Source organism: Camelus bactrianus, chromosome 10, assembly GCF_048773025.1.
Source record: "Camelus bactrianus isolate YW-2024 breed Bactrian camel chromosome 10, ASM4877302v1, whole genome shotgun sequence".
Taxonomy (NCBI): domain Eukaryota; kingdom Metazoa; phylum Chordata; class Mammalia; order Artiodactyla; family Camelidae; genus Camelus; species Camelus bactrianus.
This window is the reverse complement of record NC_133548.1, coordinates 4,925,891-4,938,727: the sequence shown is the minus strand read 5'-3', so window position 1 is coordinate 4,938,727 and position 12,837 is coordinate 4,925,891. Positions and strand designations below refer to the sequence as shown.

At 61.9% G+C, this 12,837-nt stretch overlaps 1 protein-coding gene across 1 annotated transcript; it reads left to right on the top strand.

Moving 5' to 3' along the window:
• The first annotated feature begins 462 nt into the window (after window positions 1-462).
• Window positions 463-11,204, top strand: TCIRG1 (T cell immune regulator 1, ATPase H+ transporting V0 subunit a3). Its single transcript, XM_074371612.1, has 20 exons — window positions 463-594; window positions 2,968-3,088; window positions 3,333-3,411; window positions 4,148-4,368; window positions 4,460-4,545; window positions 4,847-4,973; window positions 5,069-5,151; window positions 5,332-5,425; window positions 5,545-5,757; window positions 6,421-6,565; window positions 8,252-8,391; window positions 8,471-8,628; window positions 8,702-8,792; window positions 9,302-9,420; window positions 9,500-9,713; window positions 10,022-10,141; window positions 10,234-10,338; window positions 10,412-10,529; window positions 10,803-10,980; window positions 11,061-11,204. Exons 2-20 carry the CDS (start codon window positions 2,972-2,974, stop codon window positions 11,137-11,139), a joined length of 2,487 nt encoding a protein of 828 aa, XP_074227713.1. The 5' UTR covers window positions 463-594; window positions 2,968-2,971; the 3' UTR covers window positions 11,140-11,204.
• Window positions 11,205-12,837: the final 1,633 nt, after the last annotated feature.

Here is a 12,837-nt window from a genome sequence, read left to right as displayed (position 1 = left end):
GAAGCCGGAAGATGTAAGGACCTGTGTAACTGCGGACTCACGCATAAGGGTCCCAGAGGTGGGGACACGTGGGGCTTGGGCCTCAGGCCTGAGCATACTGGGGTCCTATAAGCCATAGGCCCTGTGAGCCCTCTAGATGGTGGAGATCCTATCCCACAGCCGCCGAGCTGGGCCTGGGCTGGACATCTCCCCGCATCCAGGCCGTGTAGATGTGCCCGGTTGGTGTTAGTCACTGTCTCCGCTCCCGTTTCCGGGCCTCTGCCCAGATTAAGCGGCCCACGGCTCCGAATGGTCCCGCAGTCTGAGGCGAGGAAGCGAGGCTGGCGCGAGGTCTTGGAGCTAGGTCTCAGCCCAGGGCCTGCCTCCCACCCTACTTCTGCCGCTGCGCCGCTGCCGCGCTCCTCCGCCCAGGATCCCGCTCCCACCCCGGCTCCCAGGACTCGGTGAGGAGGCTCCGGGAGGGCCAGGGGCGGGGCTTCCCTGGCTCCGCCCCCGGCCCCGCCCGTCGGGGAAAGTGAGTTGCGTGGGCGCCGCGGCGGGGAGTGAAGAGCTCAGAGAGCCGAGCGGAGCAGAGCTGCGAACGGCCGACACCGGGTGAGTGCCCCGGCCGGGGGTGAAGAGCTCCCAGCTCGGCCCGCCACCCTCGCTTCCCTCTGCCCACTCCCCGACCCCGGAAGTGGGTCTTGGCGCCCCCACCCAGCTGGGTTAGTAGTTGCAGTTCAGCCCGCCGGCTCACCGGCCCGATGGGTGTCACGCCGTGCGGGGGCCGCAGAGGCGACTAGGAGGAGGAGGAGTAGAATGAGGTGTTAATAGCCTGTAACAGCAATTATTGAGCTCAGCTGTGCCAGGCTTGAAGGCCCTCAGAACTTTCTCTACTGCATCTTCCAGGGAGGGAGGGACCCATTTTACAGATGAGGAAACTGAGGCCCACCCAACTAGGAAGAGAGAGCTAGAGGAGAATGCAGACACACTCCTCCAACCCCGCTCATCATGACGGGCCAGGGGCTCAGAGGAGAGATCTGGTGGGTTTCTGGAGAATTTGGCCTTAGCCTCCAGCCTCCCAAGGGACCAGGAGGAGGAGAGGGGCACAGAATGTCTAGAGTCTGGACTCTGAAGACCACAGGACTGAGGCATCTTCATTTGCTCCATAAATGTTGCTGGGGTAGCGCTGGGTTCAGACAGGGGCCAGGGAGGATGAGGGGGAGGGGATGAGCAAATGGTCCCTGCACACCGTTGCTGACCACAGTTTGTCTCAGCCGAGGGAGGTGCCCAAGCCCAGGGGCCTGTGAAGCAGGGATTCCAGGCTGGAGTTGCCACAGCTACTGCCCCGGCCTGCTGCCCCACCCAGATTCCCAGACTCAGGTCTCTGCAACCCCCCATTTGGCCAGACCAGCCTTTTGGGGTGTCCAGGGCAGAGAACAGCCATCCCCTGAGCATATATGTGGGCTGAGACTTCCAAACCTGCAACCCAAGGGTGTGGCTCCTTCCTGACTTGGCCATCTACTGATCAATGTATAAAACAAGGCTACGGTGGCGACCATCCCCCCCCCCCAGCCCAGGGACTGCTGTTAGATTTAAATGAGGTAGTATGGGTGAAGGGATTACATGGAGGCCCTGGTTATTTTTACCTTCCCACCAGGTCCTATCTCTGCTTGGGTGGTCAAGTCCCATTCACCCAAAGAGGAAGTGGAGGCCCAGAGAGGGTGAGAGACTCCCTCAGGGTCACACAGCTAATCATAGCTTGGCCAGGGGTTGGAGCCCTTGTCCCTGGCCCTCTTGCCCACCCTTCCCTGTTTAGGGCCCAGTACTCCCATGGCCTCCAGCTGTCTCTCTCCAGCTGTCTCTCGGCATTCTCTCTTCTCTCCTGGGCCCAGGCTGGGGAAGGGGCTGCATTTCCTATTTATACTTAAGTAAATGAGGCCCAGGGGAGGAAGTGACCAGCTAGGTGGGCCCCAGCCAGCCCAGGTAGCAGTTGGGGCACTCTGGCACCAAATGTTCACCCTCAAAGTGGCCCCCTCCCCCTGTGCCTGCCCCCTCCCCCTGTGCCTGTCTCCTCCCACCTCGGTTTGAGAGCTAAGAAAACTGAGTCCCACAGAGGGACGTGGCTGGCAGTGGGCCCCAGAGCAGAAGCCATGGAGTCCTGGCTTGTGGGCTGGGTGTCTACAGCCCGTTGGAGGCCCCTGGCCCTCCCCTGCTGGTGTTTGAGCAAGGCCAGGCCTGGCCCTTCCTGCCCATTTCACAGTTTCCACAGTTTCACTTTTGTTATTTCGACACCTGAAGGGCTCCTCCCGCCCCACCCCTCAGCGGTGGCTTCCAGGCAGTCCAGGCCTCAGGGGAAGGTCCCTCTTCATCAGCGCCCCCTGCCAGTCCTCTCTGCTGGGGTCCTGGGGAGGCCCCCACCCCTCAGCACACACAGATGCCACAGGGAGGGAGGAGGGCTCTGGCTGCCTGTGGAGACAGGCGGACATCAGCCCTGATGTTCCTTGTCACAGATGCTTTGTGGGGTAGAAAGGAGGGCTCCTGGCCGTGGTGGTCAGGAGGCCAGTGCTGGAGGTGACCTTTGTCCTGGGGCCACTGTGGGTGTATAGGATCTCCGGTGAGGGCAGGTCATAGAGGAGGGATAGCAGGAGCAGGGGCCAGATGTGAGAAGAGCCAGTGTTGCCAGGAGCCACCAGGGGTGGGGGGCAGGGGTCTCGGACAGGGCAGAGCCAGCTGGGAAGGAGCTTGGAGCTGGACTGTGGTTCTGGCTGTGGGGTCAGCCAGGCCAGGCTCCACTCCCAGCAGCACTGCTTACTTCCTGTGTGACCTCAGCACCCCATTGAGCCATCCTGGGCCTCAGTTTCCCCATCGGTCAGGTCGGGGTGGTAGCAGTGCCTTCCGGGATTGTGTAAGCACAGAATTCCTACCCGGTAGGGAACTGCCCGTGACCCACCTCAAACTAGACTCCCGCCCCCTGCACACCCCCAGGGCCATGGGCTCCATGTTCCGGAGCGAGGAGGTGGTGCTGGTCCAGCTCTTCCTGCCCACAGCTGCTGCCTACACCTGTGTGAGCCAGCTCGGGGAGCTGGGCCTTGTGGAGTTCAGAGACGTGAGTGGGGCCGGGTTGGGCATGGAGGAGGCCTCGTCCTTAGGTGCCTCAGATGGTGGACCATCTCCCCACTACTGGCCCCTGGCTCTGCTTGAGTCCTGGCAGCGTCTGCCATAGATACTCTGCTCTCAGGAAGGCAGGCTTTACTGCCCTATCCTGGGTTCACCAGGCCTCCTGGGCTCCAGGTGGGGGGCCTCCTTGGCCCCCGGCCTAGAAAACTGACCCCTCTGTGTGGCAATCACAGCTCAATGCCTCCGTAAGTGCCTTCCAGAGACGCTTTGTGGTGGACGTTCGACGCTGTGAAGAGCTGGAGAAGACCTTCAGTGAGTTGACCCCAGGCCCACACCCCAGGTGGGCTTCCTGGAGGAGGTGCCAGTCGAGCTAGGACTGAAAGGAAGCGTCTGGGTCACCCAGATGGAAGGCAGAGATGGGAGGTCCAGGCGAGGCCCTGGAGAGACAGGACAGCTGGGATCTTGGGGTGTTCTTCCATAGGTTTCTAAGCAGGGGAGAGGCATGGACAGGACTCTGCAGCAGATGGACTTGGGTGGGCAGAGGCCCAGGAACTAGGGTCAGGTACCCTCAGGAGCAGCTCCTTCTTGGACCAGGGCAAGAAGGACCCTTGCCCTGGGTCCTGTTCTGGAACCCCCCCCCCCCCGGGAGGACCCTGCAAGGTGGGAAGATGGAGCATGTCTGTTTAATGGTTAGCTTGACTGATAGGCTTTAAGTAGTCAGGCAGGTACTGCATGGACCTCAGTGCAAGCTCTCATCCCAGGCCCTGCAATGCTAGGGCTGGTGCCGGAGACCACTGTGGGACCGAGGCCTGAGGCCTGGAAGTGACCCAGGGACTTGGGACGGAGAGGGACTCGAGCTCAGAGAGAGGGGAGTAGACCTGCAAGTTTGGCCTGGGGTTTTTCTGGTATCTTGGACTCAGTGAGTCAGCTAGCTGGTGGCCAGTGGAGTTTGGGGTAGCATTTGGAATCTCCTAGATGTTAGCTAACCCTTGGCTGACAGTGGCCATTAGCTGGTGGTGGCCCCTGAGCGACCTCCCTCTGCACCCAGCCTTCCTGCAGGAGGAGGTGCGGCGGGCTGGGCTGGCTCTGCCTCCACCCGAGGGGGTGTTGCTGGCGCCCCCGCCCCGCGACCTTCTGCGCATCCAGGAGGAGACGGATCGCCTGGCACAGGAGCTCCGGGATGTGCGGGGCAACCAGCAGGCCCTGCGGGCCCAGCTGCACCAGCTGCAGCTCCACTCAGCCGTGCTGGGCCAGGGCCACGGCTCCCAGGTCAGCCCCAGCCCTGGTTGGGGGCGTGCGGGGAGGGGAGGGGTGCCAGGTCCTATCTGGGCCAGGGCTCACGGTGCCTCTCGGCTTCTAGTTGGCAGCCACCCACACAGACAGTCCCTTGGAAAGGACCCCCCTGCTCCAGTCCCCTGGGGGGCTGCACCAGGACCTGAGGGTCAAGTAAGTGAGGGACAGCTTTGTTTTCTTTCCTGTCAGCACAGGAGTCAGCCCGGGCCCCGCTCTGACTCCTTGTCCAGTGCTCTCCTGCACCCACCCTCAGATTGTCCCCTGCCTCCTCCCTCAGGCCTGGAATTTTCCTTGCCTATGGGGGATTCTCCTCTCCTGGCCCTGTCTGGTGGGCTCCCGCCTGCCCCATGGGGTGAGGGCAGTGTGCCTGGTTGACCCTCCTGGGCCGGGCCTGCCCGGGGAGGAGGCGGGGGAGGTTGGCGCAGCCCCTGCCCAGCCCTGCCTGGACCCGCAGCTTCGTGGCGGGTGCGGTGGAACCCCACAAGGCCGCCGCCCTGGAGCGCCTGCTCTGGAGGGCCTGCCGTGGCTTCCTCATTGCCAGCTTCAGGGAGACGGAGCAACAGCTGGAGGACCCCGTGACGGTGAGCGGCCTGGGGGTTACTGGGGCCAGGGAGGGGCGGGGGTGCATCCTGGGCGTGGCCTGGACGCCAGGGTAAATGAGGCTTTGCTCCCGCAGGGTGAGCCTGCTACCTGGATGACCTTCCTCATCTCCTACTGGGGCGAGCAGATCGGGCAGAAGATCCGCAAGATCACTGACTGGTGAGCCCCCGAGGAGGGCTGGCCACCTGCTGCCCTTGTGCCCAGGCCCCTGCGTGTCACCTCCACTGAGCCCGCCCTGTCCCCCTGCCCTGCCCCATAGCGTCCCCTTAGATTCAGCCTCTGCACAGCCTGGACTCCCCAACCCCGACCCCCAACCTCACAATACCTCCTCCCCACCAGCTTCCACTGCTACGTCTTCCCGTTCGCGGAGCAGGAGGAGGCCCGCCATGGGGCCCTGCAGCAGCTGCAGCAGCAGAGCCATGAGCTCCAGGAGGTGGGCACCTGCAGCCTGGCTGGACCCCGGCCTTCCCCCTGCCCCTCTCCTCCTGACTCCCCCACCACCATGCCCAAGTCCCGCTCCTCGTTCCTCCTGACCACCCACTTTGTGCTCAGGTCCTGGGGGAGACAGAGCGCTTCCTGAGCCAGGTGCTGGGCCGGGTGCAGAGGCTGCTGCCACCCTGGCAGGTGCAGATCCGCAAGATGAAGGCGGTGTACTTGGCCCTCAACCAGTGCAGCGTGAGCACCACACACAAGTGCCTTATCGCAGAGGCCTGGTGTGCCACACAGGACCTGCCCACCCTGCAGCAGGCACTGCAGGACAGCTCGGTGAGCGTCGGGGTCTCCCACCCTCCCTGGCTGTCAGGCCAGGGTCGGTTTTCCCCTCACAGCACATTTCCCATTCCCAGTGCCCAGAGCACCGTGCCTTCATGGGGCTTGCCCTCCTCTAGGAGGTCCCCCATGATGGCCCTGGCCCAGCAAGCCCTCTCCCTGCCCCGACTTCCCAGAGGCCCTGGGGTGGGCCTTCATGCCCTGGAGGCTACACTAGGCATTAAAAGTCGGAAATGGGGTCCAAATCTGGGCTCCGCAGGCACTGGCCCTGTGACCTTGGGCTAAGTGGAGGGGGCCTCGAGCTCATCTGTGAAGTGGGTGTGCTGACCCTGCCTCCAAGGGTCACCTTAGTAGGTGCTTACCTGTGGCGACGGGGCTCCCTCTCCCAGGCCACCTGGATGGGAAGAAGGACACTTCCATTTCCCAAATGACTTCTGGTCCAATCTCTGGCTCTCCCTAAATCCCCTAAATTGGAGCAGGTGGGGCTGGTCAGGTCATTCTGTTTCACAGAGAGAGGTAGGGCTGTCCTGGGTGCCCACGGTGCTCCCACGGTGCTCCACATCTCTAGCTGGGCCTGGCTGGGGGGGTCTGAGGGTCCCTAAAGGCCCCTGCCATCAGTCTCATCTGTCCGTCTGTCCCTCTGCCTGCCGGATGCCCCAGAGCGAGGCGGGCGTGAGCGCCGTGGTTCACCGCATCCCCTGCCGGGACATGCCCCCCACGCTCATCCGGACCAACCGCTTCACGGCCAGCTTCCAGGGCATCGTGGACGCCTACGGTGTGGGCCGCTACCAGGAGGTCAACCCTGGTGAGAGGCACAGTCTGCCACGTCACAGGTCTCCAGGAGGCTCAGCTGCCGCCTTGGGTGGAGACCTGGGAGGGCTGCATCTCTGCCCTGGGCAGGTCCTGTCCTGTGACGAGAGGTTGGGATGCTCCCCATCATGCTCCCGGGGCCCAGCACTGGGACTTCATCTTTGCCCCTAGAACGCCTCCCTTGTTAAGCTTACAAGGGAGCCAGCAGAGTTGTGCAAAGAACAGCCTTGCAGTAGGAATGGCCCAGATTGGAGGTCTTCCTCGCCTACCTTGACAAGTTTCTTAGCTTCTCGGAGCGTCAGTTTACTCGTCTGTGAAATGGGGATACTGGTACAGCCCTCAGAGCAGTGTTGGAAAGATTAACAATCGGCAAAGGCTGCAGATCAGCGCACACTCTACCACTGAGCTAGATCCCCCCACCCACATACACGCATTGAGTTTTTTGAGAGATTAGAATTTGGTGCCATTTTAGGTCAGGTGGTCCCAGAAGCAGGCCCTGAGATGGGCACTCTGTTGCAAGTGGTCTATTAAGGGAGGTGCTCCCAGGAGAAACCAGTAAGGGACCTTGGAATGTGGGAGCAGGTAGCGGGGAGAGCTGAGCAGGGCCAGTCTTAGGTGAAGCTTGGCCTCGGCCTGAGCTCGCAGAGAGCTCTGGAATGTAAAGGACACTCCCCATTTTGCCTGCCCATGATTCTGCGTTAGGAGGTGCCAGTCCAGTTAGAACAAGCCTGATCGCCAGGTACCCATGGGCGCTGATCGCCGTCAGCTCTCAGAGCAGTAGCTTTGGGGAGGTGTTAGTTTGCTGGGGCTGCTGTAACAAACCGCCACAGCAGGTTCCACACTGATGGAAGCTGGAAGTCTGAGATCAAGGTATTGCAGGGTTGGTTCCTGCTAGGAGCTGTGAGGGAGAATCTGTTCCAGGCCTCTTTCCTTGGCTGTAGAGAGCTGTCTTCATGTTTGTGTGGCATTCTCCTGTTGTATTGTCTAGTGTCCAAATTTCCCATTTTTGAAAGGACCCGAGTCGTATTGGATTAGGACCCACCCTAATGGCCTAATTTTCACTTGATTACATCTGTAAAGATTGTACCTCCAAATAAGGTCACTGTCTAAGCTATAGGGGTTAGGACTCCAATGTATCTTTTTTGGGGGGACACAATTCAACCCATAACAGGGATGTACATTGGAATCTTAACACCTACAAGAAATTTTTTCCATTTTAATAAAAGGAAACTGAGACCCTAGAGGTTAAGTGAGCAACTCGGCCTTCTGGAACTTGCGCCACTTGCCAGCTAGACTGCCGCTGGGCTCTCTGTGCTTCTGCATAAAGCTCTTCTTGTAAATAAGAATAGCTAGAACTGGTAACTCTGTATTGAATGTTTATGGTCTGCCAGGTACTGTGCATGGATGAACTCATTTATAATAATGACCCTATACAGTGGTGGTATTGTTATCTTTATTTTGCTGATGGGGAAATGGAGGTTCAGAGAGGTTAAGACACTAGCCCAAGGTTGCACAGCTAGTAAGTGGCTGGCTCTTGAATGCAGGCAAATGGTCTGGCGTCCCTACCTGGCAAACACCACCTTCGCATCTCCTGAGGTCCTGGAGTCTGGGTTGGGGGTCTCTGTGGCATCTTGTGCAGGGATGGGGGTCCTGGCTGACCGCGTGGACCCTCTGCCCACAGCGCCCTACACCATCATCACCTTCCCCTTCCTCTTCGCCGTCATGTTCGGTGATGTGGGCCACGGGCTGCTGATGTTCCTCTTTGCCCTGGCCATGGTGCTGGCTGAGAACCGGCCGGCCGTGAAGACGGCGCAGAATGAGGTGAGGAGCGGCGGAGGCTTAAGAGTCCGGGTGCCGTGGGAGGGGGCCGGGCTGGCTCTCATAGCGCCCACACCCCCAGATCTGGCAGACCTTCTTTGGTGGCCGCTACCTGCTCCTGCTCATGGGCCTGTTCTCTGTCTACACCGGCTTCATCTACAACGAGTGCTTCAGCCGCGCCACGGCCATCTTCCCCTCGGGTTGGAGCGTGGCGGCCATGGCCAACCAGTCGGGCTGGAGGTGAGTCTGGCCCTGTGGCCCTGCCGCTGCGCAGCCCCTGAACCCCTGACCAGCCCGCCCCCTCTTGTCACAGTGACGCGTTCCTGGCCCAGCACCCGCTGCTCGCCCTGGACCCCAACGTCACCGGTGTCTTCCTGGGCCCCTACCCCTTTGGCATCGACCCCGTGAGTCCCGTGCCCACTAGGGGTGGTGCAGGTGGGGACATAGGTCTTGGGCTCCCTCCTCGCCCAGCCCCTCCTGAGCCCCAGGCCCAGGTTGGGTGCAGGAGGCATGGGCCCCACTGACCAGGGCCTGCCTGGCAGGGCCCACACTGTAGCCACCTCAAAAAGTAGAGAAGCGTGTTGTAATAAGGGCAGCATTCTGTAGCCCCCTCTGTGCCAGGATCCCTTGGAGCCCTCACTGAACTGATTTTATGTCTAGTCCTCGTGACAGCACCATGAGGTGCACCAGCATTGCCCCATCTTACAGGTGAGGAGGCGGAGGTTCCGCACCCAAGGTCACCGAGCTAGGAAGAACTGGGGTGGGGCCCAGGGTGTGTTAACCATTCCTCTCTGCTGCCCCCTGGCAGGCGGACAGCAGATTGTGTTGAGGCCCCAGAGGAGGCAAACAGGCTGTTGCAAGCGACTGGGGTTGGGGGGCCCCCTTCATGACACTGCCCCTCCCGCCACCCTAGATCTGGAGCCTGGCTGTCAACCACCTGAGCTTCCTCAACTCTTTCAAGATGAAGATGTCCGTCATCCTGGGGGTCACCCACATGACCTTCGGGGTGGTCCTGGGAGTCTTCAACCACCTGTGAGGGAGGGGGTCCTGGGGGGTGGGGGGCTGAGCAGGGCCAGGGTAGCCTGGTGACCCGGCTCCCCTCCCATCCCAGGCACTTTGGCCAGTGGCACCGGCTGCTGCTGGAGACCCTCCCCGAGCTGGTCTTCCTGCTGGGGCTGTTCGGCTACCTCGTCTTCCTGATCGCCTACAAGTGGCTGCGCATCATGGCCGCCGGCGCTGCCTCCGCCCCCAGCATCCTCATCCACTTTATCAACATGTTTCTCTTCTCCCGCAGCCCCACCAACCAGCCGCTCTTCCCTGGGCAGGTAGGCTGGGGCAGGGCAGCGGGCCCCCACCGCGCCTCAGGGTCCCGGGTCACTGGGCCACTCGGAGCTGCTGTGTCCTTATCTGAGAACCAGATGCAGGCCTGAGGCGGTGAGATGGGGAGGTCCAGGGACTGCATGTAGCTCTCATCAGGGGTGGCCCACCGTGGGTGCTGGAAGCCTGGGTGCCTTCTCCCCCAGAAGACTCCACACGGAGTGGGTTGCAGGCTCCTTGGACCCCATGAATCGTGTGGCCTAAGCTGGCGTTTGGCTCACAAGGGGGGCCCTGACGCTCGCCCCTTCGCCTGCAGGAGGTGGTGCAGTCCACACTGGTGGTCCTGGCCCTGGCCATGGTGCCCGTCTTGCTGCTCGGCACGCCCTTGTTCCTGCGCTGGCAGCACCGCCGCCACTCACGGAGGAGGCGACAGCCGGTAGAGGCTGGGGTGGGGAGGGCACGGGGGTTGGGCAGTAAGGGTGGCATCTGGGGCTGGGGGCCTTCTGATGCTGCTGCCCCCACCTCCAGAATGAGGACAAGACCGGGCTTCTGGACGTGCCTGAAGCATCCATGGCCAGCCAGGGCTCCGATGAGGAGAAGGCAGAAAGCCCTGGGGACCAGGAGGAGGTCGAGGTGGGTGTGGAGCCTTCCCGAGTGGGGGCCGGGGCCGGCCTGGCTCACCTCTCACTGCCACCTGTCCCCACAGCTTGTCCTGTCCGAGGTGTTCATGCACCAGGCCATCCACACCATCGAGTTCTGCCTGGGCTGCATCTCCAACACGGCCTCCTACCTGCGCCTCTGGGCCCTGAGCCTGGCCCATGCCCGTGAGTGACCTGGCCCACACCCGTGAGTGACCAGTGGGTGGGCTGGCCATGGGTGCAGACCTGGATCTGTCCCCCGCTCCACACACACACATGGCTGCTGACCCACACGGCGTGGGCGGGTCACTGCTCTGGGCTTCCGTCTCCTAGTCTGTAAAGGGGTCGTCAGAGGAGGCGCCCTGCCAGCCCACAGGAAAGGAGGGCTTCAGAACCCGGAGGTGGCTGGGTGGGCTCCGCATTGCTCCTGATCCCCAAGGTTGCCTCCTTCACCCACAGAGCTGTCGGAGGTGCTGTGGGCCATGGTGATGCGTATGGGCCTGAGCATGGGCCGCGAGATGGGCGTGGTGGCCGTGGTGCTGGTCCCCATCTTTGCCGCCTTCGCTGTGATGACCGTGGCCATCCTGCTGGTGATGGAGGGGCTCTCCGCCTTCCTGCATGCGCTGCGGCTGCACTGGTGAGTGGTCTGGCTGCTGACCTGGGCAGCACGGTGGGCAGGGGGTGCTTCCCTGACCAGCTCTCCCTTTTCATCCCCAGGGTGGAGTTCCAGAATAAGTTCTACTCGGGCACTGGCTACAAGCTGAGCCCCTTCGCCTTCGCTGTGGAGGATGAATAGTGTCCACCTGTGGCCCCAGCCCTGACCTCACTGAGCAGGAAAGGAATAAAGTGGAGGGAGGCCCAGGAACTGTGTCTTGGTCTTGTCTGGAGGGCCAGTGGCCAGGGAGGCTGGGTGTGAGCTGGTCCTGCCCCTGGGAGCCTCTTGGTTAATGGACACCATGCCAGCCTCTACCCCTGTCTCCCTTATACCTGCCTTTGCAGCTGAAGCTGGTGTGAGGTGTGGGGAGGTGGGAGGCACTGGCTTGGGGTCTGGGGCCTCAAGAAGTCAGGAGAGATCTGCAATGATCTCAGACTCCTGGGGTGAAGGGCAGAACTAGGCCCAGGGAGGGGTGTTCCCAGCATATTCTAGCTCAGAATGAGTGTCTTCTCAGGCTGGGCTGGGGGAGTGAGCTCCCCATACCTGGGGGTATGCAAACTGGCTGTGAGGTAATGTTTGGGATACCCTGGGTGTGGAGGGGGTGCCTGGCATGAATCAGCCAATATGCTCATGTCCTTGTGCTGGCACTGGCCCAGGCACTCAGGATGCTCTGGACCAGAGAGCAGCCTGGGACACCTGAGCCTGACCTGGCACTCCAGTGTGGGGCAGCGGGGTCACACCTGAGGCCACCTCCCTCTGGACAAGGGCAGAGGCTGTCCAGGACAGCCCAGGACAGGCTGATGGTCAGGAAAAGTGCCGAGCCAGGGGCCAGCTTTCCCCCATCCCTCCCTGGGTGGGCAGTCCTGCTCCCCTGAGGCTGGCCTTCTGCAGGTGGGGTGGGAGGTGCCGTCCTGCAGGCCTCTCCAGCTGGGTTTCCCCTGCCCCGGCTGGGAGGCAGAGCCCGTGCTTCTCAGAGGCCTCACTTTCTCCCACAGAGGAGCTGCCAAGTGGTTCTTCCGGCTGGAGGCCCTGGGAACAAAGGCTGCCTTGAAGGCAGAGACACCCTGGGCACAGCAGGCAGAGAGGCCTGGCCCGGCACTGTGGCTCTCACCTGGCAGCTGCTGGGAGGTGCCTGTCCCTCAGGTCCAGGACTGCCCTGCTCAGGGCCCCAGAGGCCGGGTTGGGTTACCAGGGGCTGCATGGCAACCCACGGGCCTGGCAGAGATATGGCTCCGAGAAACGTTGGTCACAGCATCTGGTTAGGAACAGATGAAGCTGTGTGTGTGACTCAGGAGGGCTGTGGATGGGTTGGGACCCAGCCCAGGGCCCCAGGCTGTACCTTCCTGGGGAGTAGAGCTGGGCAGAGAACTGAGGGTGAGGCAGCAGGGAGGCATGGTGACGGAGGAAGCAGACGCTCAGCACCAAGCGTGGCACGGCTTTTGGAGGGAAGCAGGTGTGATCACAGGGAGACACTGGTGGGCCCTACCCTGGTTTTGACACCCGGATGGCTGGCAGCCTGGCTGGACAAGGCTGGTTGCTGGGGAAGCAGCACGTGTAAACACACTGGAGTGGGCACCCTGGGACATGGAGGTCATCAGCAGGAGATACAGGGACAGGGGGACACCTGCAGTGAGGACCAGCCTGATCCCTGCTCATCTCATCCAGGAGGATGAGTGAGTGGTGAAATCCCAGGAGCTCCACACGCAGAGAACCAAAGCGACGGCCAGTGAGCACGTGGGGCAGGTGGCCAAGGGGCAGTGCCACGTCAGAGGGGGAAGGTTTAGAAAGGCCTGAGAGGGGGTTCCGAGCTGACCGTGGAGGGATGTGAGTGAGCCTGTC

Excerpts from the sequence above, each read along its gene's own strand:
- TCIRG1 (XM_074371612.1), top strand. The coding sequence starts at position 2,972 with ATGGGCTCCATGTTCCGGAGCGAGGAGGTGGTGCTGGTCCAGCTCTTC. Across the intron at positions 3,089-3,332 it reads GCCTTGTGGAGTTCAGAGAC|CTCAATGCCTCCGTAAGTGC; the intron begins GTGAGTGGGGCC and ends TGGCAATCACAG. Across the intron at positions 10,142-10,233 it reads CACGGAGGAGGCGACAGCCG|AATGAGGACAAGACCGGGCT; the intron begins GTAGAGGCTGGG and ends CCCCACCTCCAG.